This window comes from Crocodylus siamensis, chromosome 3 (genome assembly GCF_052110815.1).
Source record: "Crocodylus siamensis isolate JL-2025a chromosome 3, ASM5211081v1, whole genome shotgun sequence".
NCBI classification, from domain to species: domain Eukaryota; kingdom Metazoa; phylum Chordata; order Crocodylia; family Crocodylidae; genus Crocodylus; species Crocodylus siamensis.
In genome coordinates, this window is record NC_143397.1 from 88,909,724 (window position 1) to 88,935,293 (window position 25,570).

At 45.9% G+C, this 25,570-nt stretch overlaps 1 protein-coding gene across 3 annotated transcripts in view; it reads left to right on the forward strand.

Moving 5' to 3' along the window:
• Positions 1 to 24,587, forward strand: part of SH3GL2 (SH3 domain containing GRB2 like 2, endophilin A1) — a 233,710-nt gene extending 209,123 nt beyond the window's left edge. For 2 of the 3 annotated variants that reach the window (XM_090038769.1, XM_090038768.1), the window contains 6 exons: positions 3,111 to 3,254; positions 4,011 to 4,144; positions 5,325 to 5,483; positions 7,046 to 7,149; positions 13,052 to 13,182; positions 22,826 to 24,547. In XM_090038769.1, the coding sequence (XP_089894895.1) occupies positions 3,111 to 3,254; positions 4,011 to 4,144; positions 5,325 to 5,483; positions 7,046 to 7,149; positions 13,052 to 13,182; positions 22,826 to 23,025 (872 nt within the window). In that variant the 3' untranslated portion in view covers positions 23,026 to 24,547. Of the gene's footprint in view, positions 1 to 3,110; positions 3,255 to 4,010; positions 4,145 to 5,324; positions 5,484 to 7,045; positions 7,150 to 13,051; positions 13,183 to 22,825 lie in introns of all 3 variants that reach the window. The other variant, XM_090038770.1, reaches the window with a different exon arrangement.
• Positions 24,588 to 25,570: the final 983 nt, after the last annotated feature.

The following is a 25,570-nucleotide window of genomic DNA, read 5'->3' on the forward strand; positions in this document are numbered from 1 at the left end:
AGAGGTGCAAAGTGATTGTGCAACTCCAGGGGAGTGGTAACCCTGGTACTGTGCCTCTTTGGGCCAGAGACAACCGTCATCGAGGCAGCCCCAGGCTGGACTTCATGGCAATTCCTTGTTTCCACCACTCTGTCATGAGCCACCAGGTGAAGAGCCTGAAAGTAAGAGTCCAGCTCCTGCTCCATGTCTCTAATGTAGTGCAGCCACTGGACTGTTGCCTGGAGTTTCCTAATTTGGTACTCCAGGGACTCCACCATTGAGCACACCCCAGAAGGGGAGGTATGAATACTTCCTAACACAGCTGCCTGCAACCAGTGGCTCCATCTGAGTGGAGGCTGGGGGCATGGGCCCTGCCTGGGCAGGAACAGGGACCACAAGCTCCATTTGGGTATAGGCTGGAACCATGGGCTCTGTTTGGGTGGAGACCCTGGTGGTGTCAGAGCAAGGGAAACCAGGTGCAAGGTGGGGAGCCTCACGGTGTGATGTGTCCCACTCACCATGGTCCTTGTAGTAGTCTGGCTACTACTGTGCAGATGCTTGGCTATGGCTCAGTGCCTGGAGCCTTAGGCCCTCCTGCTCACCCTCCTGTGCAAGCTCCCATGCTAACTCAAACAGCATGCCTGTTTGCACATCCTGTTCACATGGCTCTGGTCAAGTGGCTCCCTGGGGGGCTGAGCAAAGTTGGAGCCAGGGTGGTGTGAGAACCTCCTCAGCTCCTCTCACCTGCCTCCCCGCAGCTGTGCTAGCCCCCTCCCACCACAGGCCCTGCTTAGCTCTGGCTGTGCTGGGGGTCAGATGGGGGTCCTCCACAGTTACTGGGGGTCGCTGGGGGGCTTCAGGGTGCGGAGGCATGACAGGCTTTCACCCGTGTGTCTCTTGCCGCTCCTGGAGCCTAACGGATACTTTTCCTTCACTTTTCATTTCCTCTGATATCCATACACTTGCTTTCTTTGTGTTCCAATATGTTCTTATCTTTTATCTTCTTGTTTTATTTTTGTCATGCTTCTCCAATTTTCTGAACCCTCGGTCCTCTTTTCTTATTCACAATTCTCCACAGTTCTCGTCTTCTCCTCAACCATCTCAAAGGGGTTAATTAATTTGGGGGTAACATGAGAGTAGCTGAATTTTCTTCTTATAGTAGAATGCCACTAATGAACTAATCAGAAGACATTTGATGCTAATAGGAATCTTTTCATTGACTTCAGGGGCCTTTAGATAATGGCCTAAAAGAGCAAAGAAGAAGACAGCTTCCTGCCCAGAAACAACAGAGGAATGGGTCCCCTTGCAGCAAAGAGGTTGTAAGTGCTGCTAACTCCACTTAAAAAAACCAAAAACTTCATTAAAATTGAGTATTTTGATCATAAGTTCAGTCAGTCAGCTGCAGGTAGTTTTGTGCTAGGCTGAGACAATAAAACACCAACAAATTCAAAATAACAATGGCCTAGCATTACCATTGGTAATATGAAAAATCATACAGGAGCATATTTAGGTATGCTAAAAATATGCTAGCCCTTCATAAGATTCATCATAGGCAAAGTAACTAGATGGATTCTTGGTTGGGTACATATATGTCACAAAGCGAAATCTATCTAGCAGCAGTGGCCGCCAGGTATTCTTTCTTAGAATCCAGCCAAGAGTAAATAAAGTTACAAGCAAAACACAGTTTTAGATCCCTTCTAGGGTTCAGCAACATATGGCCCACAGAGAAGCCTGGGAAACTGCCCAGGCAACTGGGAGAAGTAGTGGCATCTCTCTAGCTGGGGTCTGAAGCATCTCTCTAGCTGGGACTCAAGTCAGGTTGATTTTGCCTGCAGCCCCAGAACCTTGCTGACCACTGCTTTATTCTAATATATTGTTGTGGTCTTCAAGTCCTGCACAATCTTGCATATGTGCTGCACTACTGATGCACAGTGGGATGACTTTGCAGATGGTGCATCATCAGAGGACACAGGCAGGGTCTTCAGCTGGTTGAAGCAGCTGCTGAAACAGCTAAAGAAGGGACTTCCACATTGAGGAGGAGGAAGATGTAAAAAGGGGCCAATCCACAGCCACTCTTTCCACAAGCACCCACCCCAGATGAGAACTGAGGGGAGGAGACAACACTGGGCACATGAGACCCTAGGTGACAGCTGGCAAAATTAGAAATATATTATTTCACTATATATGTCATTCATATTTTATAAGTGCACTGTTCATTAACAAACATAGGCTACTGGGTCCTTTCTGTTTCTGCTGTCTGCTCTCATCAGCTCTAATACTAGCTACCATTTTTGGCAATGATGTATCTGAGAGAAAAGATAAGCTGTTATAATATCTCTTTTTTATCAATCCAATACACTTTCTAAAATCCTAGTACAAATATAAACGGGGCAAAAGCTTATGACCAAGCATCTAGGTATATATTTATTTTATAATATGTAAAAAAGAATTGAACATATGATGAGAAAATATGAAGGACTGGATTTTGCCCTAACTGTCTCTCTTGTGGGTCTGTTCATTAGTTCAAGGGTTCCTCAGTGCAGTAGGGTCAACAAAGATGTTTCCATTACCTCTCTTCTCCTACCCACAGTCTTGGCATGAGAAACTGCTGAATAAGTCTTTTGAGAGACCTCTCTGAGTTGACCCTTCAGACTGCTTTGTTGTCCAGTGATTTGAAGACTGGAAGAATGAAAATGGCTTAAAGCTTCCATCTTGTTTCCTTCACCTGAGCAGTAATGGGTTGAAATAACAGATATGTGATGCTCTTGCACCATATTCTGTTTTACTGAAGCCTGAGAATGTTTTGTCATTGACTTTGTGGTGGGGCAAGAGACAACTTTCACTTTGACCATTTCAGCTAAAATGAAGGTTCTGTTGATTTCAACAGTGAAACTCTAGTTGACATCAGTGGTGCCAAGATATGACTACTTCCCTCCAAAATCTGCTGAATCGTAAGACTTAGCCTTCAGTTTTATGATGCATATTAAATAGCAGTGGCTACATTCAGGTTTTATCTTTTTGGACACCACATGTGAGCTCCTCTACATTTGACATCTTACAGTGTAGGGTGCAAAGTCTATATCTATACTCTACTGTCCCTTGAGTAACTTCTATTATTGATCTGCTTGCAGCTTCTAGAGCTAAACTCAGCATGATCAACACAATGTCAAAAATTCGAGGCCAGGAAAAAGGGCCAGGCTACCCTCAGGCTGAAGCCCTGCTGGCAGATGCTATGCTGAAGTTTGGACGAGAACTCGGAGATGAATGCAATTTTGGTAACTTGTTTTCCTTCTTTTTTTATGATGTGAATGCAGTAATGTTCCAGTTAATGAGGAGCTTAAGAGAACTGTGCATAATGAATGTAAAGTTCAGATTTAGTCAGTTCACAGTTGGCCTTTGCCAATCAATATCATGTGGATCCTACAACAGTCCAGGACAGGAATTAAGAGCATGTGTTGTTTGTTTTTTTGGGGGGGGGGGAGAGGGGGGTTGGGGGGTATTGGGGGAGGGTGGTTGTTTGTTTTTAACTGGTTAAAGTCAAGACTTTTCTATTTGGGGAAATAACTACATGAGATTTATACATTTCCTTACTACATACATTGCTGACAATGCATGCAAGTAAGAACACAAGATGTGTTCAGAAGTGATACATGTACAAAAGAAAATGTTGGTCACCAAAACCCTTTACACAAGGCTGTTTCCATTTTCCCTCCACCCATGGTAAAAAGGCTAGCAGGAGTTAAGAAATCCTTCCACAAAACCTTTGCAATGTAACAGCAGAGTAACTAACAATTAGGAGAAGTAGTTACCGTTGTTATACTGTCCTTAAAATGTGCATTTTCAATATACCATACTTTCTTATTAGGCAAAACTAATTGTATTTTAGAAGTTGATTGTGGAAGATTTAAAGAAATCCTGATACATATTCACAACCAAAAAATATATTTTATTCCTAACTTCATTTTCTGTGATTGAAAGTCATTCCATTTTAATGTAGAGTCACAGGTAAATTAGGCTTTCCTGTGTTCCAGGCCCAGCCTTGGCTGATGTTGGAGAAGCTATGAGAGAGCTTTCTGAGGTTAAAGATTCTTTGGACATTGAAGTAAAGCAAAATTTCATTGACCCTCTACAGAATCTCCACGACAAAGATTTGAGAGAAATACAGGTATTGTCATCAATGAAGATTCATGCTTTTAGAACAGTCAGATAAAGATCATCTATATTTTAGGACTATAGCTGTGGGACTCTAGAAGGCTATTGTAAATTCATAGGTCTGCTTTTAGTCTTTTTGAACAGAAAAACACTAGTTGGTCTGTTTGACTGTTCATGGTGTAGTGGGATGGCTTGTATTTAAATGCAGACTTTGAATAGTTGCTTCTAAATTTGTACCTGCATTTTTAGATGCTAGATGATCTGAAAACCCACAAAATCCCAGGTATTTGGAAACAAATGTTATTTTCTTGTGCATATTAAAAAGTTACCCATGCAGCCAGTTTTGTAATTTATATGTACAAATACTATATAGGCATAAGCTTATTTGTGTTGCTGACACAAATGATTTCACATACAAATTAGTAGATGTAAATGTGAGTTGCAGTTCTTCCAGCACTTATGCAAAGAAGTAATGTTACACCCATGAATGACTTCAATAAGACTGTAACATGTGTAAGTATAGAATTAGAGCATTAAAAGCCACCAGGGTAATTTAAAATTTTAGCTTTTACCTCATGATGAAACATGATAGATCACAAATTTTCTTACATTTTAATAGTGAAAACCTAAAATACATCTGCTTTAGAGCTTCATTTTCTCAGTCTCTTGTGGCAGCAGCAGCATTTGTAATGCTCCAATGAACATTACATGGAAGTTGCTAAATAGAAGAGATGTTTTGTCAGTTGATAAACCACTCAGAAAATAAGATGCATTGCTGGTTTTATGAAAACCACAAAAATAATCTTCTCAGCGGCATCAGAAAAGAAAATTAAAACACAAGAACAAATGTGTACATAAACTCTTGGGGGATAATATGCAGATAATTTCAAATTGGAAATAAAACTGAATAGTTCTCATGTTTCATATAGGTAGGTGTTTTCCACTGTGTTCTGCTTCTGTAAATAATGAAGTTCCTTCATGTTTACTCAACAGAATTCTGTGGCTGCTCAGCATAAATGTCAATCTGACCCCTCTTCTGTGCTCTTTGACTCATATGAAAGTGCCAACAGTAAACTGGCAGCATGCAGTTTGAGTCTCCATGACTGACTAACTGCAATGATTATAAAGCAGAGAAGAGAGAGGTGGAAAGTGGTGTACATCACTTGCCTGTTTTTACCTCTTTAATGTTGCAGCACCACCTCAAGAAAATGGAAGGCCGACGTCTGGACTTTGATTACAAGAAGAAAAGACAAGGGAAGCTCCCTGATGACGAACTTCGCCAAGCCCTGGACAAGTTTGATGAATCCAAAGAAATTGCTGAGTCAAGCATGTTTAACCTTCTGGAGATGGATGTGAGGAAATCCCTTATTTGTGCTTTGAGCTGAGTTGAAAATGTGAAGAAAGTTGGTTCAGGAGTTATAGGATTTGTTCTTGGAAGGGGAGACAGGTGTTCAGACCTCTATCCTGCCACAGCCTTCTTGTGAAACGTTAAACAGATCTCCTTTCCTCTGATTCCTATCTTTAAAATGGGGATAACAAGCCCCCAGGCAGTGTCTTGTAAGGCTTGGTAAGGTGCTATGCTAGTGTCATATAAGTGGCTAAAATAGAGAAATTAATTCCAATAACAACAATCCGTTCTTGTTGACCATCTAAGGTTACTTCTGGCCAAAGAAAGAGTATCTATCTATATGATCAGAATGATATAAATTCCTGTTCCCAGGTCATGATTTTCCCTCAACTGAAATGTGTCTGTTCAACTCTGGGTTTTCAATGTAAGCTCTATACACAGATTAGTATAAGGTACAGCATCTTGCTGGAAAAGTGAGCTGCATTAATTGAAACTCAAGCCACAGGTTGTTGGGGTTTTTTTTCCTTTCATAGATGGGACTGAAAACTTTTAAATCAAAGAAGAAAGTATTATTCCTTCATCTGGAGGGGGAAAATCTTCCCCATTCAACTATTGTCTGAAATGAGCATTTAACTGACTCGGCAGATTCGGTGTTTCAGTTCTAATGGATAACAGATTGAATGGATAAATAAGTGCAGTAGTGTAACTACGGTGGAGTGACCAGGGCAGCCACCACAAGCATGAACTTGGGGGGTGGAGGGGAAGGAAAGAAAAAAATTGCTGCTGCTTAAGCCAGGCAATCACATTGGTGGCAAGGAAGCAGGTAGAAGTCACCTGACTGCATATTGACGTTGCCCCAGGCCATGTCACGATACCTGTGAATAAGTGTGCATTTAAATTTAGATTTAAATTCACACCAACTGAAAGAGTGATGGAAAGAAGCAACAGCATAACCAAGAACCTTCATAGGTAGAGACTAAATATAGCTGTACTGAAGTGCAGTGTACCTGAAGAAGAGAATTTATATTATTTGCACCAATTTTAACACCTAGCCCCCTCCATTCAGTTAGTTTGTTTTCACCTAGATTGTACCATTTTAAGACCCTATTTTGAAGGTCAGTGGAAATCATTTCCCCAGAGGGAATATTGGGAGAATTCTCCCTAATGAAGTGACAGTGACCCCTGAGAGTTCATAGTCTGCTTTTAGTGACTGCTTACCACTCGCCTGCAAAATCAGCTCTTTTGGCTAGCATGCAAGAAGAAACAAGTTTTGAATGCCCTTTACTCATTCAGATTTTTCCCGAGTTCTCAGAATGATCTTGTGGGTCTTGAAGCCCCCTTGTTCAAGTGAGCAGGCCCACTGAGGCCTTTCTTAACCAGGTGCAGTAATATCTAAAAAAGACAAGCTTAACTAATGTCTAATTATTTTTTAATTAGAAAGAGGAGCCAAGATTGCAGAGAGAACTGCCTCTGCAGTGCTAGGATAATAGTGTTCCACAGATGCTCTTTGAATAGCTCTGCTCAGTGGTATTGAACTAAGATTTGATTTTGCATGTTTCTCCTCAGATTGAACAAGTGAGCCAGCTTTCTGCTCTTGTACAAGCCCAGCTGGAGTACCATAAGCAGGCATCACAGATCCTACAACAGGTTACTGTCAAGCTGGAAGAAAGGTAATGTTCAATTTTCATCACACTCCAGGATGGACTTTTATTTGTTCAAGTGCAGAAATAAGTACTGTATATGTAAACGATCTCATTCAGTGTATCATCACAACACCAGAATAACATACAGATAGTTGCAAGTCTAGGTCCCTATTAGCTGGAGATACTAGTAAATAAAAGTATGCATTTTGAGTGGACCTGATTTAGAAAAGCACCCTGTTCTATAAGGCACCTAGGCACATTTTTTTCAGTTAAGCACATGTTAAAATCCAATTGAAGTTAGCACTTCAGTGCTTTGCTGGATGGGTGGTCTTAAAAGCATGTTTTCTTGAGTAAGGGCCTTGCTGTATGTACCAATTTTACACTGGCCTGCTATTATCCTTATTGAAGGATAATAACTTCTCGTGTACCTTTCATAACAGCAATGAGGGGTTGATATACCTCCTCATGTTCCAGCTTTAAAAAATGTTCTCAGCTCTATTATCATATGTTGTTGTCAGTAAGCTCTCTCTTCCCCCTGCTTTCCTGTAGCTGAGTATACTGAGTCAGTTCTTATACAGTGTCTTTTTAATGCTTGACACCTTTGGTTACTTCACACAGTTCTTTCTGACTAGATGAAACAGCTTGAATCCATGTGAAAGGAGGACAATACCGTTAAAAATTTGCCTATTCACCCCCAAAACACATGTCTGTTTTGGAAAGAAGAAACAGTTCTAAGAGGAAATCAGACAACAATGGAAGGAATACATTTGACTCCTCTATTTTATTTAGTCCTGAATTGATTCCCCCTGAAATCCTAGGCATGGAAAGAAGGGGCCATAATTGATGGCAGTTGACAGTATTTTACAGTGCTTCCCCATCTTCTGTATAATATATATAAAATGGAGCTGAAGGCAGATGAGCTATTATGTTTCCTGTACCATTACAGCCTTCAGTTTTATAATTTTTTAAATCCACAGTCAGTCCCAACTCCTACTCTTGTCTCAGCCCTTCAGCTGCTTGAGCATAGTGTGCAGAACTTGTTATGGCAGTTAGGCTGCTTGGCAAGCTGGTTTTGGCTACAGTGTACAGCACAATGTAAGTAGCCAGCCCAGAATGACTGTCAGTTCATTCTGAATGAACCCCATGATTCACCCATTGTAGAGAAGTATTAACATCAGGAGCAGACTGCTTGGATCACAGTCCAGTTCTTACAAGCAAAGGCCAGAGTGAACCTGCCTCTATCCCAAAACAGATTTCTTTCTCTTTTGGACCCATAGTCAGCTTCCAGTGCAAAGAAAATCCTGCATTGCTCTCTTTCATGTCTGTTAAATGGCTTGCAGCTCTTCAGACACCTGATGTTAGTCCACCCCTTCTGATCAGAAACAGTAGAATTCAGTATATAACTACACATCCTCACTAGCTATAAAGATTCTGCAGTTGGTGCCTTGCTTACGGCATTACAGCTACATTTTGTAGTGTGTATGACTATTACAGGTGGCTTTGCATAGCCTTCACAGGAGTAGGGTTGTAAAGAGTCACCAAGGGCATCATTTGACCTACATGGTCTTTTTCCTCTGGATGGTATACAAAGAACTCAGGAACTTTCAGACCCCTGATTACTTTGCAGTGTGTCCACTGAGTAAACTGTGTAAAGCATTATTTTGTTTTTTTACTTGTAAATAAAACAAACCTGAGCTTGAATTACTGAGATACAAAAACCCGTAATAACACATGCAGATCACTTTTCAGGATGGAGTTGCCCTCCGTATTGAAATGCTCTCCAGGTGATGCATTTGTCATGCCAGAATACTTCTGGCTTCTAAACATCCTTTTAATGCCACTGTGGGAACAATAAGTGGCAATGCATAGCGGGTGCACGGGGGTGCATGTGCACCCCCTGTTAGGCCACAATCCCTGTTTAGGTGACAGATAGGAGGGGCAGGTGGGAGTGCCAGTGCTCCTCCTCCAAGCACCGGCCGGGGGGCAGGGCCTCTAGCAAAAGCAGCTGCACCACTTCCAGAAGTGGCTGCCAGACTTCCAGAAACAGCACGGCCGCTTTTTTTGGTGAGTGAGATTGGTCACGTCAGGCGCAGAAGCAGTTCCCGGCTCTGTATTGATTCTTTCCTCTCCTTAGTCTGTGATTTCATACGTGTTAATCTTTGCTCATTAACTCGTTATCCTCAGTAGCTACTGTGTTACCAATGAATCATGATTCACTGAGGGACCAGCTCAATACACAGTAGTAGAAGAGCAAGTATTACCAGAGACAGAGACAGGCAGTTGCACAAGCACCCATGTCATGAGTTTTGCCTGTCAGCAGCTAGAGGTGCAGGGCTCCAGAACCCAGAAGCCCCTGCACCTATATTCTTGAAAACTGGAAGACTTTGTGGCCTCAGCAGGGGCTAGCAGGCCTGCAGCTTTCACCCTGATGTGCCTTAACACACACAGTGTCACCCATGTCATGAGTTTTCAGTTTCATAGTTTCTAGGGTTGGCAGGGACCTGAGCAGACCATCTAGTCTGACCCCCTGCCATGGCAGAAAAGAGTACTGGGGTCAAACAACCCCAGCGAGGTGTACATCTAGCCTCCTCTTAAAGACCCCCAGGGTAGGAGCCAGCACCACTTCTCTTGGAAGTTGGTTCCAGATCCTAGCCACCCTGAACGTGAAGTAGAGCCTCCTGATAGCTAGCCTAAATCTACCCTCTGCCAGCTTGTGACCATTATTCCTGGTCACTCCTGGTAGTGCTTGGGGGACCAGGGACTTCCCCTGTGCCTGCTGGTCCCCTCTGACTAGTTTGTAATGGGCCACTAGATTCCCCCTCAGCCTTCTCTTGTGGAGGCTGAACAGCTTCAGGTCCCGTAGCCTCTCCTCATGGGGTCTGCCCTGCTGTCCCCTGGTCATGCGAGTGGCCCTCCTCTGGACCCTCTCCATGTTGTCCACATCCCTCTTGAAGTGCGGTGCCCAGAAATGGACACAGCGCTCCAGCAGCAGCCTGACCAGTGCCGCACAGAGGGGGAGTATCACCTCCTTGGACCTGCTTGAGATGCATCTGTGGATGCATGACAAGGTTTTGGTTGGCCTTCTTGACTGCATCCCCACACTGCCGGCCCATGTTGATCTTGGTGTCAATGATGACTCCAAGATCCTTTTCCACCTCTGTACTGACAAGAAGGGAGTTCCCCAGCCTGTAGGTATGGTGCCGGTTGTTCCTCCCCAGGTGCAGCACTTTGCACTTGTCAGTGTTGAATCCCATCCTATTCTCATCCGCCCACCCTTGTAACCTCTCTAGGTTGGATTGCAGCATATTCCTCCCTTCTAGCATGCCCACAAACCCCCACATCTTAGTGTCATCAGCAAATTTGAACAGGGTGCTTTTTACCCCCTCGTCCAAGTCACTCATGAAGATGTTGAACAGTGCGGGCCCGAGGACCAAGCCCTGCAGAACCCCACTGCCCACATCCCTCCATCCACCACCACTCTCTGGGTGCGGCCCTCCAGCCAGTTGGCAACCCAATTGACCCTGTGGGTGTCGACACCACAGTCCCCCAGTTTCTTAATGAGAACGGGATGAAAGACAGTGTCGAAGACCTTCCAGAAGTCTAGGAAGACTATGTCCTCTGCTACCCCTGTATCTAAGGATTTGGTCGTAGAAGGCCACCAGGTTGGTCTGACAGGACCTGCCTCTAATGAACCCGTGTTGGTTGCCCCTAAGCACAATCTCCCCTGCTGGCCCCTCATGGATATGCGCCAGAATAATTTTCTCAAAATGCTTGCCCAGGATCGAGGTAAGACTAACTGGCCTATAGTTTTCTGGGTCCTCCTTCCTCCACTTTTTGAAGATGGGAACCACATTGGCCCTCTTCCAGTCTTCTGGCACCACACCAGAGCACCATGAGTGCTCATAAAGCCGTGCCAGGGGTCCTGCAATGACCTCAGCCAATTCCCTCAGTACTCTAGGGTGGAGATCGTCTGGACCAGCTGATTTGAATACATCCGGTCCTTCCAGAAGTTCTCTAACTAGCTCCTCACTAATGCTTGGCATAGGTGCACCTCCCCTGGGATGTAAGGGGGGCCCAGAGGGAGGATGACTGTTCCAGTCCCTGCTTAGAAAAATGGAGGCAAAGAAATCATTAAATATGTTGGCTTTGTCGTCTGGTGTGACAACCACATTTCCTAACGTGTTCTGCAGGGGCCCCACATTGCCCAGAACCTTCTTTTTACCCCATATGTATTTAAAAAAGGACTTCTTGTTCTTAATCCGGGAAGCTAGTCCCAGTTTCATCTCTGCCTTGGCCTTCCTGACTGCCCCCCTGCATCCCCAAGCAACTGTAGTATAGTACGCCCTTCCCTTCCATTGGGTGTACACCTCCCTTTTTGCTAGGAGACATTCCCAGATGCTTTTGGTGAGCTATGGGGACTTACGTGCCCTCCTGCTGCCTTTGATCCATGTTGGGATTACCTCCCTTTGGGCTTGGAGGATCGTCTCCTTAAGGAGCGACCACTCTCCTTGGACACCTGGCTTCCCTCCCCTCTGGGACCTCAGTGCTTCCCTGACTATTCTTCTTAGCTCATTGAACTCTGCCGTCCTGAAATCTAGGGCTGCTGCCTCGCTGTAGGCCTTTTCCACCTTGCACTGGATGGTGAATTCCAGCAGGCAATGATCGCTGTCGCCTAGGTGGTCAAGCACCTGCAGCCCCCTCACCAGGTCATCTCCTGTGGCGAGCACCAGGTCCAAAAAGACATCTCCCCTGGTGGGGCTGTGCACCTCCTGGGTTAGATGGAGGTCCTGCATTCTGGCTAGGAACTCACGTGAGCTGTCAGACCTGGCTGACTGCTCTTCCCAGCAGATGTCTGGAAAGTTCAGGTCCCCCATGATGACCACATCCTTTGACTTCACTACCTCCGTGAGCTGACTGAAGAATTCCTGATCAAGTTCTTCCCGTTGGTTGGGAGGTCTGTAGTAGACCCCCACCATTAAGCCTCTTTCCCCTCGACTGCCTTGTATTCTAACCCAAAGCACTTCAAAGTGTCCCTCCTCTGAATCTTTGTTAATTGACGAGGATGTGTATTCCTCCTTAATATAGAGTGCCACACCCCCACCTTTCTTTCCTATCCTATCCCTCCTGTTCAGCCTATAGCCCTTGGCATTCACCGCCCAGTCATGTGTTGGGTTCCACCATGTTTCAGTGATCCCCACTATGTCTGGGTTGGTGTCAGCTAGCAGGAGGGTAAGTTCCTCCTGCTTGTTTCCCATACTATGAATGTTTGTGTAGAGGCATTTGAGGTTTTGCTTGTCTGCAGCTTGAGGTACAGTTTCTCCCAAACCCCTGCACCTATCTCCTTGAAAATTGGCAGGCTTTGTGGCCTCATCAGTGGCTACTGTCCGTGTAGTTTTCACCCCCCACATGCCTTAACACACACACAGTGTCACCTATGTCATGAGTTTTGCTTGTCAGCAGTTTGAGGTGCAGTTTCCCAGAAACCCCTGCACCTATCTCCTTGAAACTTGGCATGTGCCATGCTCTCAGCAGAAGCTACCACCCTGGAAGATTCATCTGAATCAGGCAAAAGACAATAAAGTTATAGATATTTCATTGATTTCCCATTATACCCTATGGCCAAATCGCCAAATCACTGAATCTTTTCCAAATCTATTTGGAAGCTCTGAATGAATTCAGAAAGCCTAAAGCTTCCAGCAATTTGATTTGGATTCATAGATTCAGCCTCCAAATCATCTGAATCATCTCTGAATCTGAATTGTGCTCCAAAGCTTTGCACAGCCAAATACCAAACTTTTAATCCAGCCTATTTGTGTGCATGAACTTTGGCCTTGGCAGCAAAAGAAAGAAAACTTCTTTCTTTCCCTACTCGTGGTGTGTGTGGTCTGTTGACAACAATAGTTTTTACATACTTAACTTTCTTTGGTAGAATAAAAGATGCATCGACTCAGCCCAAAAGGGAGTATCAGCCAAAACCTCGCATGAGCCTGGACTTTTCAAGCGGAGATAATACCCAGCACAATGGAGGGATTTCTCATGCTGGCACACCAAAACCACCAGGTAAAAGAAAAAAGAAAGGTCATTTTCTGTCTGAACCTTTTATTCTGAGTACCACAAACACTGATTTCTTTGGGTCTAGTCACATAGGACATATGGTACATGTTGAACCTCTGCAATGTTATGTGGTCTTAAAGTTAGAACATGTTCGGAGCGGTCACATTATAATGTTTACAACCATCTCTAATATACATATCTTGTACTGTGCCACTAGAGGACCAGTAAGCAGGTGTCCTGGCATGCTTTACTAGTGTGCCTTTTCCACCTATTTCTGACAGTGGCTGAAAACACATGAGCTGAGGAAAGTGTTGGTTTTCTGACTGTCTCACTGAGGGTGTGAATTCCAATCCTTCCTTGGCCAGGCATGTCTTCTCCAATCCTTCCTTGACTGACAGTCCCAGCTGGTATCAGATCTCCAATGGCTCCCTGGAGATGGCAAGTGGGGAAGCCAAGCAAATCTTTGCTCTGGCCACTGTAATAAACAGGCACCCTGCTTCAGGGACATCAGGTCCTAGCCCTGATGAGGCACTACTTTGAGGAACATGATACTGACCAACTTACAGGAGGCACAACACCAACACTGCACAAGTGCTGCTGGGCACTACCGGTGGGAGCAGCTCATTGTCATTTGAGAAGTGGCAGAAGAAGTTTAGGATGTCCCGTGGCACATTCATGGGCATTTGCACGAAGCTTTTCCCCCCTGCTGTAGCTTAATGGCATTGGGCTTCAGTGCCCCATGTCTTTTGAGAGACACATGGCCCTGGTGATTTAGAAGTTGGTATACACCAGGGGTGAGCAAAATATGGCATGCAGGCCAGATCTGTCCTGCCCGGATCTTATCTGGCCTGCTGGACCCCTAAACAATTCAGAAAATTAGTATTTATCTGCCCCTGGCTGCCTGTGAAAGATGACAAAGCACCACGGACAGGAGAAACCAGGGGGATGACAAAGCACCAGGGGCAGTAGGACCAAGGGGGAGCTGGTGGCAGGTCCCACCAGCTGAAGCAGCAAGGCCTGCCCTTCCCTACCCAATCCCATCCCCCCACTTCCCTAGACAGAGGCTTCTGGCCTGGGACCCTGGGGCTGTTCCTGCCTCCCTCCACCAGAGATGGAAATTCAGATAAGAATGTTGGGTAGGGGGAAGGCAGGGCAAGACTGTGGGTGATCACCCCAGTCCTTGGGGGCAGGTCAGGCTAGCTTCTGTGGTCCTGGCTCTGCAGCTGGGAACCACATGGTGCCAGAGCAGTGGGTGGGGGGTGTGGGGTGGCTGGAGTGTGGGGCTCAGGCTGCCAGGTGCTCCCCCCTCTACCTGCTGGTGCAGACCAGTCTGGCTCCATAGAGCCCCTGCCTGCCTCTCCTTTCTGCCACCCTGCCCTTGTTTCTGGCGGGGCAGGAGGCAGCAAGGGGAAGGACTTCTGGTGGCAAAGGTCAGGGGTTAGGCAGCAGGACTTCTGGTCCCAAGATGGCAACCAGGGGGTTGGGCACCTATCAAGGGTGGGGGTAGCCTTGCAGCCCTTGACAGATTGCCAAAACTTGGTAAGCGGCTCTCCACCTAAAATAATTGCCCACCCCTGGTATACACTAACAGCATTCATTACAACACCAACAAGTTCAGCGTGGGGGAGAAAACAGCAATGACACCTGTGTATGAGGTGTGCAATGCCATACTTTAGGAGCTGGGGCCCTGATTCATCCACCTTGGGGACCTGTAGATGGTCATCACCAAGTTTGAACAGATGGGCTTCCAGAACTGCATGGCAACCATCAATGGGAAGAAGTATACCCATTCTTTGCTCCTCATACTGCACCTCAGATTACATAAACCTTAAAAGGTTCTTTTCTGTTATACTCCAGGCAGTTTTGAACCACTGGAAGTGTTTCACTAACATCCATGTTAGGTGTTTGTGATGGGTATATGATTCAGGAACTCTACTTCCCACAGATGATGGAGTGTGTGTGTGTGGCGGGGGAGGATGATGGGGGAGTTGTTCCCTGCCACTCCCATCATGTATTTGGTGAAAGCACCATGAACTGTTCCCTCTCTTGATTATCTCGGATGTGGCTTAGCCACTGCACCCCCAGCCATTGAAAGCTATACACCAGGAAGGGGTTCTTCAGTTACCAGCTGAACAGCTGTTGGATGGTGGTGGAGTGCACCTTTGGGCACCTAACAGCATGCTGGAGGTCTCTAGGGATTCATCTTGAACTTGAGCTGTAGAACATTCCCAGTTTCAAGTCCACTATCTACATTTTCCACAAAATATTTGAGGCAAAGGGTAAAGCCTTCCAGAAAACCAGAATGGCTCTATATGGACCCATGGTTGGAGAAGCCCCTGGCACTTTGGATGGTGCATGGGCTGAAGTGGCACTCCCAGTCAAGCGTTCTAGGGAAAGCCATTGACAAACCAGTTCTGATGAGGGAAGCCTTGACTTGACAACTTTCTGGGACAAGATTTTGTCAGGCAGGAGAGAGTGCAGAAGACCTTTAAGTGATAATGACCCCTTCATTTGCACTGCACCTTTTCAGTGGTCTGCTTCTCTGGAACATCTCAGTAAACAGATTTGCTGAGTTTAAAACTAAACACTGCAAACTGCAATGTAATTGCATTAAGTATGCTGTTAGGTGGTTTTGGGTCCCTTGCTGTCTATTGGTCTCCTTGCTCTCTGGGAGTGTTGTGGCATGGAGGCATGCCCTCCAGGCTGAGCCAGATGGCCCCAAGGAGCTTGATATCCACATTTCCATGGACAGGCCCAGTTCCACCTTGCTGAACTGGCTGGAGGCAGATAGCACCAGGGACCATCTCCCCATCTCATCATCAAAGCTCAGGTGCCTTTTTGTGGCACTGCCCCCTTTCTGCTGGGGGAAGGCACCTGGGAGAGTGATAGCCTCTCTTATTGCTCCAGGGAAGGGAAGGACCACCCCTACTAGGGCATTTAGCAGACCTGACACTCAGGTCTCCACTCCCTGTTTGGCATCCAACCACGCGGGGGTGGGGGGTGCAGGGTTCTGGCTACCGAGGGCAACTGGTTTCTGGGGAGATAAGTGCATGGCCCTCTGGCTACCGAGGGCAACTGGTTTCTGGGGAGATAAGTGCATGGCACACCTAGCCAGCCTCCCCACATTCACACTGATCATCTGGCAGCAGTTACTGGCCAGGGAAAGGTAAGTAAGGGCAGGAGGAGGCAGCCAGTCTCCATAGTAGCCTGTGCTGGTGTGAGGCTGGTACCATTGCCTCTGGCTGAGTGAGGTAGTCTGAGATGCCTGTTGCCTCTCTGCAATGTTACATACATACTCCTCTGCAATCATAACCACCCTGTCCTGGAAGGACCTGCATGGCTCCATGGTGGATTGGAGGGACACAGGGGCTGGAGGGCTGATGCCTGGACCCTTGATAGTCCATGTACCAGGAAGTGGAAGTCCTGTGTCACAGAAGTCTGCTGAAGAGTTCTCAGCAGCTCCTCTGACCAGTCCTGCCAGTACACATTGGCAGCAAGTAGTGATTTGGTATGAAGAAGACTCTTCCAGTATTTGATTTTGGTGGTGACATTTTCAGTTACTGGAGTGGAAGTGTCTCTTTGTGGCCTTGGGGCAGCATCAGTGCTGGAGTCTCTTGAGCTCTCTTGCACTGGTGTGAAATCTGAAGAGTAAAAAAATAAAAAATGGCCTGGAGATTGTTTTCAAAGTCAACAGATAATCTGTGTGTGAACTCTGAATTTCTGTTCAAACACTGATAGCTGTGCCAACAGCAGTGCACCAACAGTAGAACAGACCTTGAAGTTGTTGCAAAGTTCTAAGATAGTAAGAGGAGAAACATGCCCTTTTTTTGCTCTGCACAGTCATTTTCATGAGGCAGTGGACCTCATCATGCTAAGTGCTCTCCCAGCTACTGTCTCTCAGCTAACTGCTGCACTGCATCTTTCCTCCCTGGAGGTTCTTACAGGTGGGCAGGGATCACCTGCTATGAAGTCTCTTCCCAATAACTTGTCTATCCCTATGTCGGGATACTTCTTCTCTGGCAAGTATCTCCCTGGCAAGTGTCCCATCAGTGCCAGGTGGAGTTCTTTGAGCTTGCAGGTGGCAGTCACACAAGATATGCCCTGCTGCTTATGTGAGATCTTGTGCCAGCACATGACCTGGAGTCAGGGAAGAGAATTGTTTGTTATGATGGGTCTCTGCTGAGACTGGTAATTCCATGGAACATGTGGGAGGCGCTGGAAACCTTACTACACCTGTGTTACAGCTTCATTGCCAGATCTCCTAGCAGTCAAAGCAGTAGTTGTTCACGCTCTGAACTAGGATTGCTCTTGCCCTGTAATATCTCCCCTGACTGCCACTCAGCTGTGCCGATATCCCTGTGGAGACAGAAGCAACTGCCATCCTAGGAGCTGAAAGATAACAGTGTTCTCTGGTTCCAGAGGAGTGTATGGGACTGCCAGTGGGCATACCAAATGGTAGGGGTACAGGGTGGCAACATTGCTATATTTTAGTCTACGCTTCCCCTTCTCTCAGGATTTTCCCCCTCCACCATCCCTCTGCTCCTGCTCATATGCATCTAAAAAGAAAGCCTTGGATTGTGTGCTTTTGTATGTTATTGTCCCAAAAATCTGCCCTGGGGGTTGGAATCCACAAGTGCAGGCAGGAGCTCTACTGAGCCCACCCCCAGGTATTGGTGCATGGACTTCAACCAGCAGTAACGGATATGGAGAGGTTCCCTCCCTCCCCCCCAAATGCACCCTAATTTGCATGGTATGTTCACAGAGGGAAGGGGAGGGGTGGTCTGAGAGCTAGGCATTGCTAGGCAGGGCCATCTAGAAGGGGAGTCAGAGCTGTCCTTGCTATGTAAGGCAGTCACAGGGTGGGATGGGTGGGATGAGCTTTCCAGTGACATTGTTCACTAATTAATTAACCTAGGCCATTGAGCATCTTAATTGGATTGTCAATCTGTAACCAGGCCATTGAATTACGCACAATTGCCATGGCTGAAGCACAGGTGTGCCACCAGTTCTCACCATTCTCTGTTGTGTGGAACAGGATCCTCACCCCTCTGGTAAATTGCATGGGTAGGGAGCAATCTGCACCCATTGCCACCCCCACCCTGAGCCATTTGCCACACCCAGAGGCCTGAGTCACCCCAAGTTATGACCTACCCACATAGTTCCATGCCCCCGAACATGCCACCAATCATCCTTTCCCTTGGAGTTGCTGAAACTTACTAGTGGCTGGTGTGGCATTGTCCATTTCCACCTCCTTGATGAGAATCTTGTCCATGCTGTCCCCATCTTCTGAGTCCCAGGTAGGGTCTGGATCTGGGTGGGGAATAAGTTCACCAAGCAGGCATCTTTGTACTCTTCCATGTTCATTTTGGTAGCAAGAGGTAACTCCATTATTGTCTTCATCTTGGACATCATTGCACTGCACCAGGTCTGCAAGTGTGCAATGCACAGTGTGGTAGAGAGTGATGGCATAGTCCTCCTCAAGGCTACTGAATAGCTCCTTGTGGTAGGGGACCCTTGCCACAAATACAATTCAAGGTTTACCCACTGGAGTGTGAGAAGGGCATTCTCTGGTCCTGTTTGGTTCATGAAGCTAGAGATCACTGTTTGTACTAGAATGCTCGAGGAAAAATGAAGAACCTCATCAAACCTAGAGGGTATCAATGGGTGGTTCAGGTGGTGCCATACGGGTCAGGGTCACACCACCTGAGGGCAGGGGACGTGTCACCTTAAATATGGTACGACCCTCATGACGTATGAGTGCCATCTCCAGCTCTGAGAGCATTAGCTGGCTTTTTGAAAAGGAAATAGGTGCAGATGGAGTGAGGAGGGTGGCATTCACTCCATCTGCACTTGGAGCTTGGGGAATCCCAGCAGTGGGAGTTTCACCTTGAGGAACACCAGCTGCTCCACCAAACCAGGGTCCAAGAAGGTGCAGTGGGGTGTCACTACATTCCCAGCAATGCTGAAGACTCTCTCGCTTGGTACACTGGTCGGTGGACAGGACAGGGGTCTGCAAGCAACTGTGGCTAGTTCCAGCCACATCTGGCTGTGGCTTGCCCAGTAAGCCAAGAGGTCACACAGTAGCGGCTCCATGTCCTTAGCAAGATAGGTAGCCACCAAGGCCTGAGTGCTACCTTCTTGACTGTGGGGATGGTGCCTCTGGACCCCACCATGGGAGCCAAGCCTTTGGCCCAAATTGGCAACACCTATGGTGGAGGAGGAGACTGGCTGGTGGTTGGTATGCTAGCATGAGACAGTGGATCCCCCTCTTCCACATCCTCCCACCTGCAACATTTTGCCTCCCTGACTCTCTTCACTAGCACCTTCATCCACTGGTTCAGGGTTTGACTGCTATATACGCTGCCCTTCACCCTCGGGTCACACATGGTGGCCAGCACATTGACCCTACTGGACTGCAAGGGATCAAGCCATTACCTGATGCCCTCCTTCAGCTGCCTCACTGGTGACAGCAGCTTGCCCTAGCCAGGAACCTTGATCCCCTGGAAGCCCTCCATTTGGCTCTGAAGTTCCCTCATTGCAGAGATCACCTGGCTAAGGAAGATATCACCAGCACTGAGGGTTTTGGTGGACTCGAGGAAGGGCTTGAGGACCAGCAAGGTCTGGGAGATGGTATCCCACTCAGCTATGTTAAGGGGGCCATTGATCCCAATCTCCCTGAGCAAGGCCATCTCATGGATGGCCTTCTGTTGCTCCATTAGCCTCTTGAGAATTAGGTATGTGAAGTTCCACCAGGTCTCCACATCATGAATGATTTTGTGCTGCAGGATATTCAGCTCTGCTTGTTTGTCCTGCAGCATCTTGTCCCCCTTGATGCTCCGGAGGAAGTAGCCCACCACCTTCCTGCATGAGGTTGTGGAGCACAAACTCAGCTAATTCCTCCTTTTTCAGAAATAAGGTTGCTGGTGGTACTGGTGCTGTCACCAGCAGCCCTATCCCCCTCCAAAGTGTCCCTGACAATGAGGTGGAACTTGTGTGCCACGGACTGCCTTGACCATATTGGCCCCGTTGTTGGTGACCATGAACCGATGGGTAAGTTTGCTCTGCCCAATGAGCCACCCATGCACCATGTGGTTCATGGCCCCCATGATCTCAGTTGCTGTGTAGGACTCATCCATCACTTAGGCTTGAAGGAGAGCCCACCGATGGCCTGACTGGTCACACCAATGCCCTGTGAGGGAGAGGTAGGCATGATCTCCACCCTGGCTGCTCCAGATGTCTGAGGTGAATTGCAAGGCCACCTACAGACCTGCCTTGTGCAGCTACTCCCTCAAGTACTCCCTGCATGCCTCATACAGGGAGGTCACAACCATCCTGCTGAAGGTGGTGCTTGTGGGCACTTGCTAGGATGGGGCCATAAGCGCCATGAGGTGCCTGAACCCTGGCTGCTAAGGAGAAGGGCTGGCCATCCACAGCAAGCTCGCTTCTGGGGTGTGGGTTCATGTGTGGATGCTGCTGTATTTTCCCCCTCCTCAGTAGGCGGAGGCACAGCAACAGGAGGAGTAGACTCAGCTGAGCTGCTTGCCTCCACAACCTCTACGTCAGACTCATCTGAAGTGCCTTCTGGGGAAGGAGACCTGGTTCTAAACTTGAGGGGTGTGGAGAACAAACTCAGCTGATTCCTCCTCCTTCCCTGGAATTTCCCTTGCCAGGGCATTGAGATCCAGATCTAGCTCTTTCTCTGGCACTGGACGGCTCAGCATGGGGAATAAAATGGGGATGGAAGAGCCTTTCACGCTGGTGCTGGTGCTGCTGCTTGTTGTTGTCATGGTGCTGGGGGTTATGGCTCTTGGGGGGGATACAGACTCAGGCACAGGCTGTGGCACTGGCACTGCTCCCCTCTCCTTGCTGCTTGTGGAAGCCTGATCCCTGCTAGTTGGAGGAAAGAGGCTGCATCTCAGTTTGGAGTGGGGGTTACTTACACCTCTACTTCTACCTGGTCTTCTGCCCCTCCCTGAAGGCTTGTTACCTGCCTTTCCACCACGCTTCATGGTGTGTTTTATAATGTCTAGCTTTTACAAAAATATACAAATATATCTTTCTTCCTATATAAATTTGATAATGTATGTGTGCTGCAAGGTATAAATGTATAAAAACAAATGTAAATCTATCTTTCTTCCTATATAAAGTCTATAATGTATGGCAGGATCACAGTCGCTGGCCAGCTACATAGTCAATATGACAGCAGTCCTTCCCCACCCCTTCCCCACATCCTTACTTTCTGTTTCCCTGTAGGCAAGTCCCTGCAGGCAAGCCCATCTTCAGCTTTGAAACTCGAAATGTTTCAAAAGTTTTGAAACATTTCAACTGCCCTCATTTTGTTTTGAGGCTGTTTCGAAGTGCTTTGTTTTGCTTCAATTTCACTGTTTCAAGCTTAAAACAAGTCAAAACAGTGTCGAAACGAAACAGCTGGCAAAATTTTACATGGCCCTACTGAACAGCTCCTGAGAGTTGCTGTCTAGTTTGAAAGTCCAGGAATGAAGTGTTGAGTTGGTTCTTGGCTTTCGGGGCTCAACTCTTTTATTCTACAGTATTTACTGTAGAATATTTACTGTTCCTCAGAGCTTTGGCTAGTGGTAAGGGAGAGGCTGAACTGCATCTTCAAACTCAGTAATGCTAGCATGAGGCAAGGTCATTTCCACTGAAGGACAGACCATCTCCTGTATCTTTTCCTTTCCCAAATCCCTTGTCTAAAAGCAAGCAGAATGGCACATGATTTACCCTAAACACCTTTAATTTTACATAAATTATAGTATGTAAAAAAGGCGCTGTACTGATTTCTATAGAAACTGAATATCTTTATTGTCCCAAAAAATCCCAACTTGAGGTAGGTCTTTGCTCATTTAGTCCTACCAACATGCATGAACTTGCCCTGGGGGAAATGTAGTTAGAGCTAAAGATGAAATCCTATTTTCATGCCTATATACCAAATATGTTGATTGCTGTTAATCTTGCTGTTGTGGATTTTATCCTGTAAGGCACCTGCATTTCTTTTTTTTTTCCTTTTCCCCCTCTTTTTGGAGATTACTTCCTCATTTCACACACACCACTGAAACAGCTGTCAGAAGGCAGTGATGCTGGATAACATCTGTTCTGAGCCAAATTTGAATGACTGATCTAAAAGTGAAGGGGGTCTACCCTCAGTACCTTAGAAACCAATGTCTTAAGGCAGACCTTGCCTGCTGATTCAAAGTTTATGCAGTCACCCAGGGCTTCAGGGAGGCTGTTCAGAAACACAGTAACATTAAAAGGAGGAGAGGAGGACTGTTTGCCATACCAGCAAACCTTCCTAACACAGATACAGTTCTAATGGCAAAACAGTGCTGGTACAGCTTACACCAATTAATATTGCTTCATGGAACAAAAATACTCACAGACCAAACTGACATAGCTACTTTGGCAGCACTGAAGTGTGGACTTGCCTTAGCTAGTCTTTTTCAGGATGCTTGGATGCCTTAAGAAAGCTTTCCATATGGGAATTTAAAAGTGTCATGATGTCTGCTTCCAAGGCAACTGGTTAGTGCCAAAGGCACTGCAAAAAGTGGCCAAATGTGCAAGTAACAACAAGTATGAGGAGAATGAAGCTACTAGATTTCTAAGTGCTCTTTTTCTCTGTGTTCCCCCTCCTTAGGTGTTCACATGGACCAGCCATGCTGCCGAGCTCTGTATGACTTTGAACCAGAAAATGAAGGGGAGCTGGGCTTTAAAGAAGGAGATATCATTACCCTCACTAATCAGATTGATGAGAACTGGTATGAAGGGATGCTTCATGGCCAGTCAGGCTTCTTCCCCATCAATTATGTGGATATTCTGGTTCCTTTGCCCCATTAGGATGGCTGTTTCACCATCTCTTGACCCACATAGTTATATTGATACCACTGCTTTCAAAATACTGCTTACTACAGCTCACAAGTGCAAACTGCAGTGGTTAGAGTCATCCAGTCCCACTGAGCATCTTTGATTTATGTGTTGTTATGCTCTGTAGTGGTGATGCGTGGTATCTTCTGACCCAGCACAATGTAGCACGCAGGTTCACAGGCTACACTGTGTCAGCCTGTGATGGTGACCAGGCCATTGTTCATATGATGTTGGGAAACAAATAGCAAGCAAGAGTGATGACTTGGAGTGAAGTAGTGGAAAGCAGTTGGAGTATTGGGAAGATAATGCCCATCACCACTGTACTACTTTTAAGTCTTAGTTCTTTATAAAAAAGAGTTAAAAGTTCTTGCCATTCCATTTTTCCTTTCCCAAGGATATGGTTCACACAGGTCTAATATTGCCTAACCAGCATTGTGTCTTCTGATCAAAGTGACTCAGAATCCATTACTGTTCTCAGAGAGGCAGTATGATGTAGACCCTTTGGTTTCCCTGAAAGTGAACTACCATTGTACTGTATGTGCTGCTGACCTGCAGCTAGTTTAAATTCTGGATTGTTAACTAAAGGCCTATTCCATCTGCAGATCAAATAAGAACCATAGTAGAAAGGTCAGTAATACAAAGTTGAGTTACAAGCCAAAAGTGGCTGCTCTTTATAAACACTGAAAATGATAAATACAATGCCAGCAGGAAGGGCAGGATGGGGAATAAAATTCATATAAGTGTTATCTCCTTTATGTGGAGTTTTTGGCACAAAAAAGTGCCATTAAAGCACCAGGAGCCCTTAGTAGATTCATTCCCCCCCCCCGAAAAGTCCTTTAATTTTTGTCTAAGTTTGTCTAAGTTTGTGTTCTTTGAACATCATTTGTGCATATTCTGCCCTCAATGAGGACTAAATAAAAATGGTTTTTCTTTGTGCTGAGCAATTAAAGACTTGTGGCTGTATATACAAAAACTGTTCCCATATGTTTTCTTTCTTTCTTTCTTCCCCCATTTCTGCAACTTGTGTGTACAGTGCTGTGTCCAGCTTCCCAACATTCTTTTTGTAACAGTTGTAAGAGTTCTATTAGTTTAGTTTTCCAGAGTTCTATTTATCTAAATTGTACAGACTCTTTCAGAGGTTTAATGTGCTGCTTCAGATGTGCCACTTCAGTACTGGAACATGTGAAATAAAGGCAATCCCTTACCGCTTAATGTATAAACTATATCATGGAAAGTATTGATATTTCAAATAAATAATGCTGACAGAATAACCAGAATAATATTGTGAATTATTCTTGTTGTCTCTTTCTGTTAGAACAATGGTCATATTAAGTGCCATATTATTCAGTGTTTTATTTCTTGTTTTATTTATTACTTCTCTTTTATTCCTTGACTGTAAGCTGCAAACCTAAGTATAACAATTCACCTTCCTTTAGTTTTACCAGGACTGAGTTTGCTTCTATCCATGGAAACTTGATCAGGTCCATAACTAAAGTGACTCAGGTAAAGAGGGTAAGCCAAGCCATGAATGTAATGTCATGATATGTGTGCAGCAGCATCTGGCAGCCTTCAGTGACAAGACACTTACCATCAGAGATCACTGGAGATGACAACCTACTCTGTAGGTTGAAAGATCAGGTACATTTTAGTTTTGTTTCGTTTCTTTACGTATATTTCTGTATTTCATAGTCTTATTTTTACTATTGTTTCATTTGACTTAGTTGATAAGTATATGTCTGTAGACATGCCAACAAGAATCATACAGCATAACTTTGAGAAGATAAATTTGTCATTTATTTTCTTTGGGGTTAATAAAAGCAGAATTCCTCTCAAAATATGGTCCTGTCCATAACTGTATTCTGAGTGCTCTGTACTCACTACTTCATCTGCCTTATTGGCACAGGATCAGCTGCCCAAAAAACAAACCAATTGGTGCCCAGTTAGTATAATGCACCTCAAGAGTGCCAATGTGTTTTCCATGAGCAGCCTTTTCCATACAAAATATAAATAAAAATATCAATATACAGCCTATGACTCACTCACCCATATTCTCTCTTCCATCAACTCCTCCACTCAAAAAATGAAGAAGCACTACAAATTCAAAGCTACCATGTTAAGAAAACCCTAGAAAATCCAGGGCCAAATTCAGCCCTCACATGTGGCTGCAACTGAGAATAGCCTTACAAGCTCTGCACCTCCATGGATGCTTGCAGAAGCATATGGTATTTGTAACAGAGAGTCAGAGGCTCCCGTTACTTCAAGAGGAGAGTGAAGCAGGCTAATCTGGCCATGTGGGGCTGCAGCAGAGGAGTGCAGGCTGGCTTTTAAGAAAAGGGGAAACACCTGTGTATGGATGGGGAGGCACATGATCAGAAGGGGCGGTGCTTAGAGGCATACAAACCCAGGGCCTGAGGCAGAGGGAGAAAGTCTGGCCTTGCATACAGCTGGGAGAGGAGCTTCTGGGAGAGATGGCTGCAGGAAACAGGTCCCCAAGCTACCTGAGACAGCTAGGTAGAGA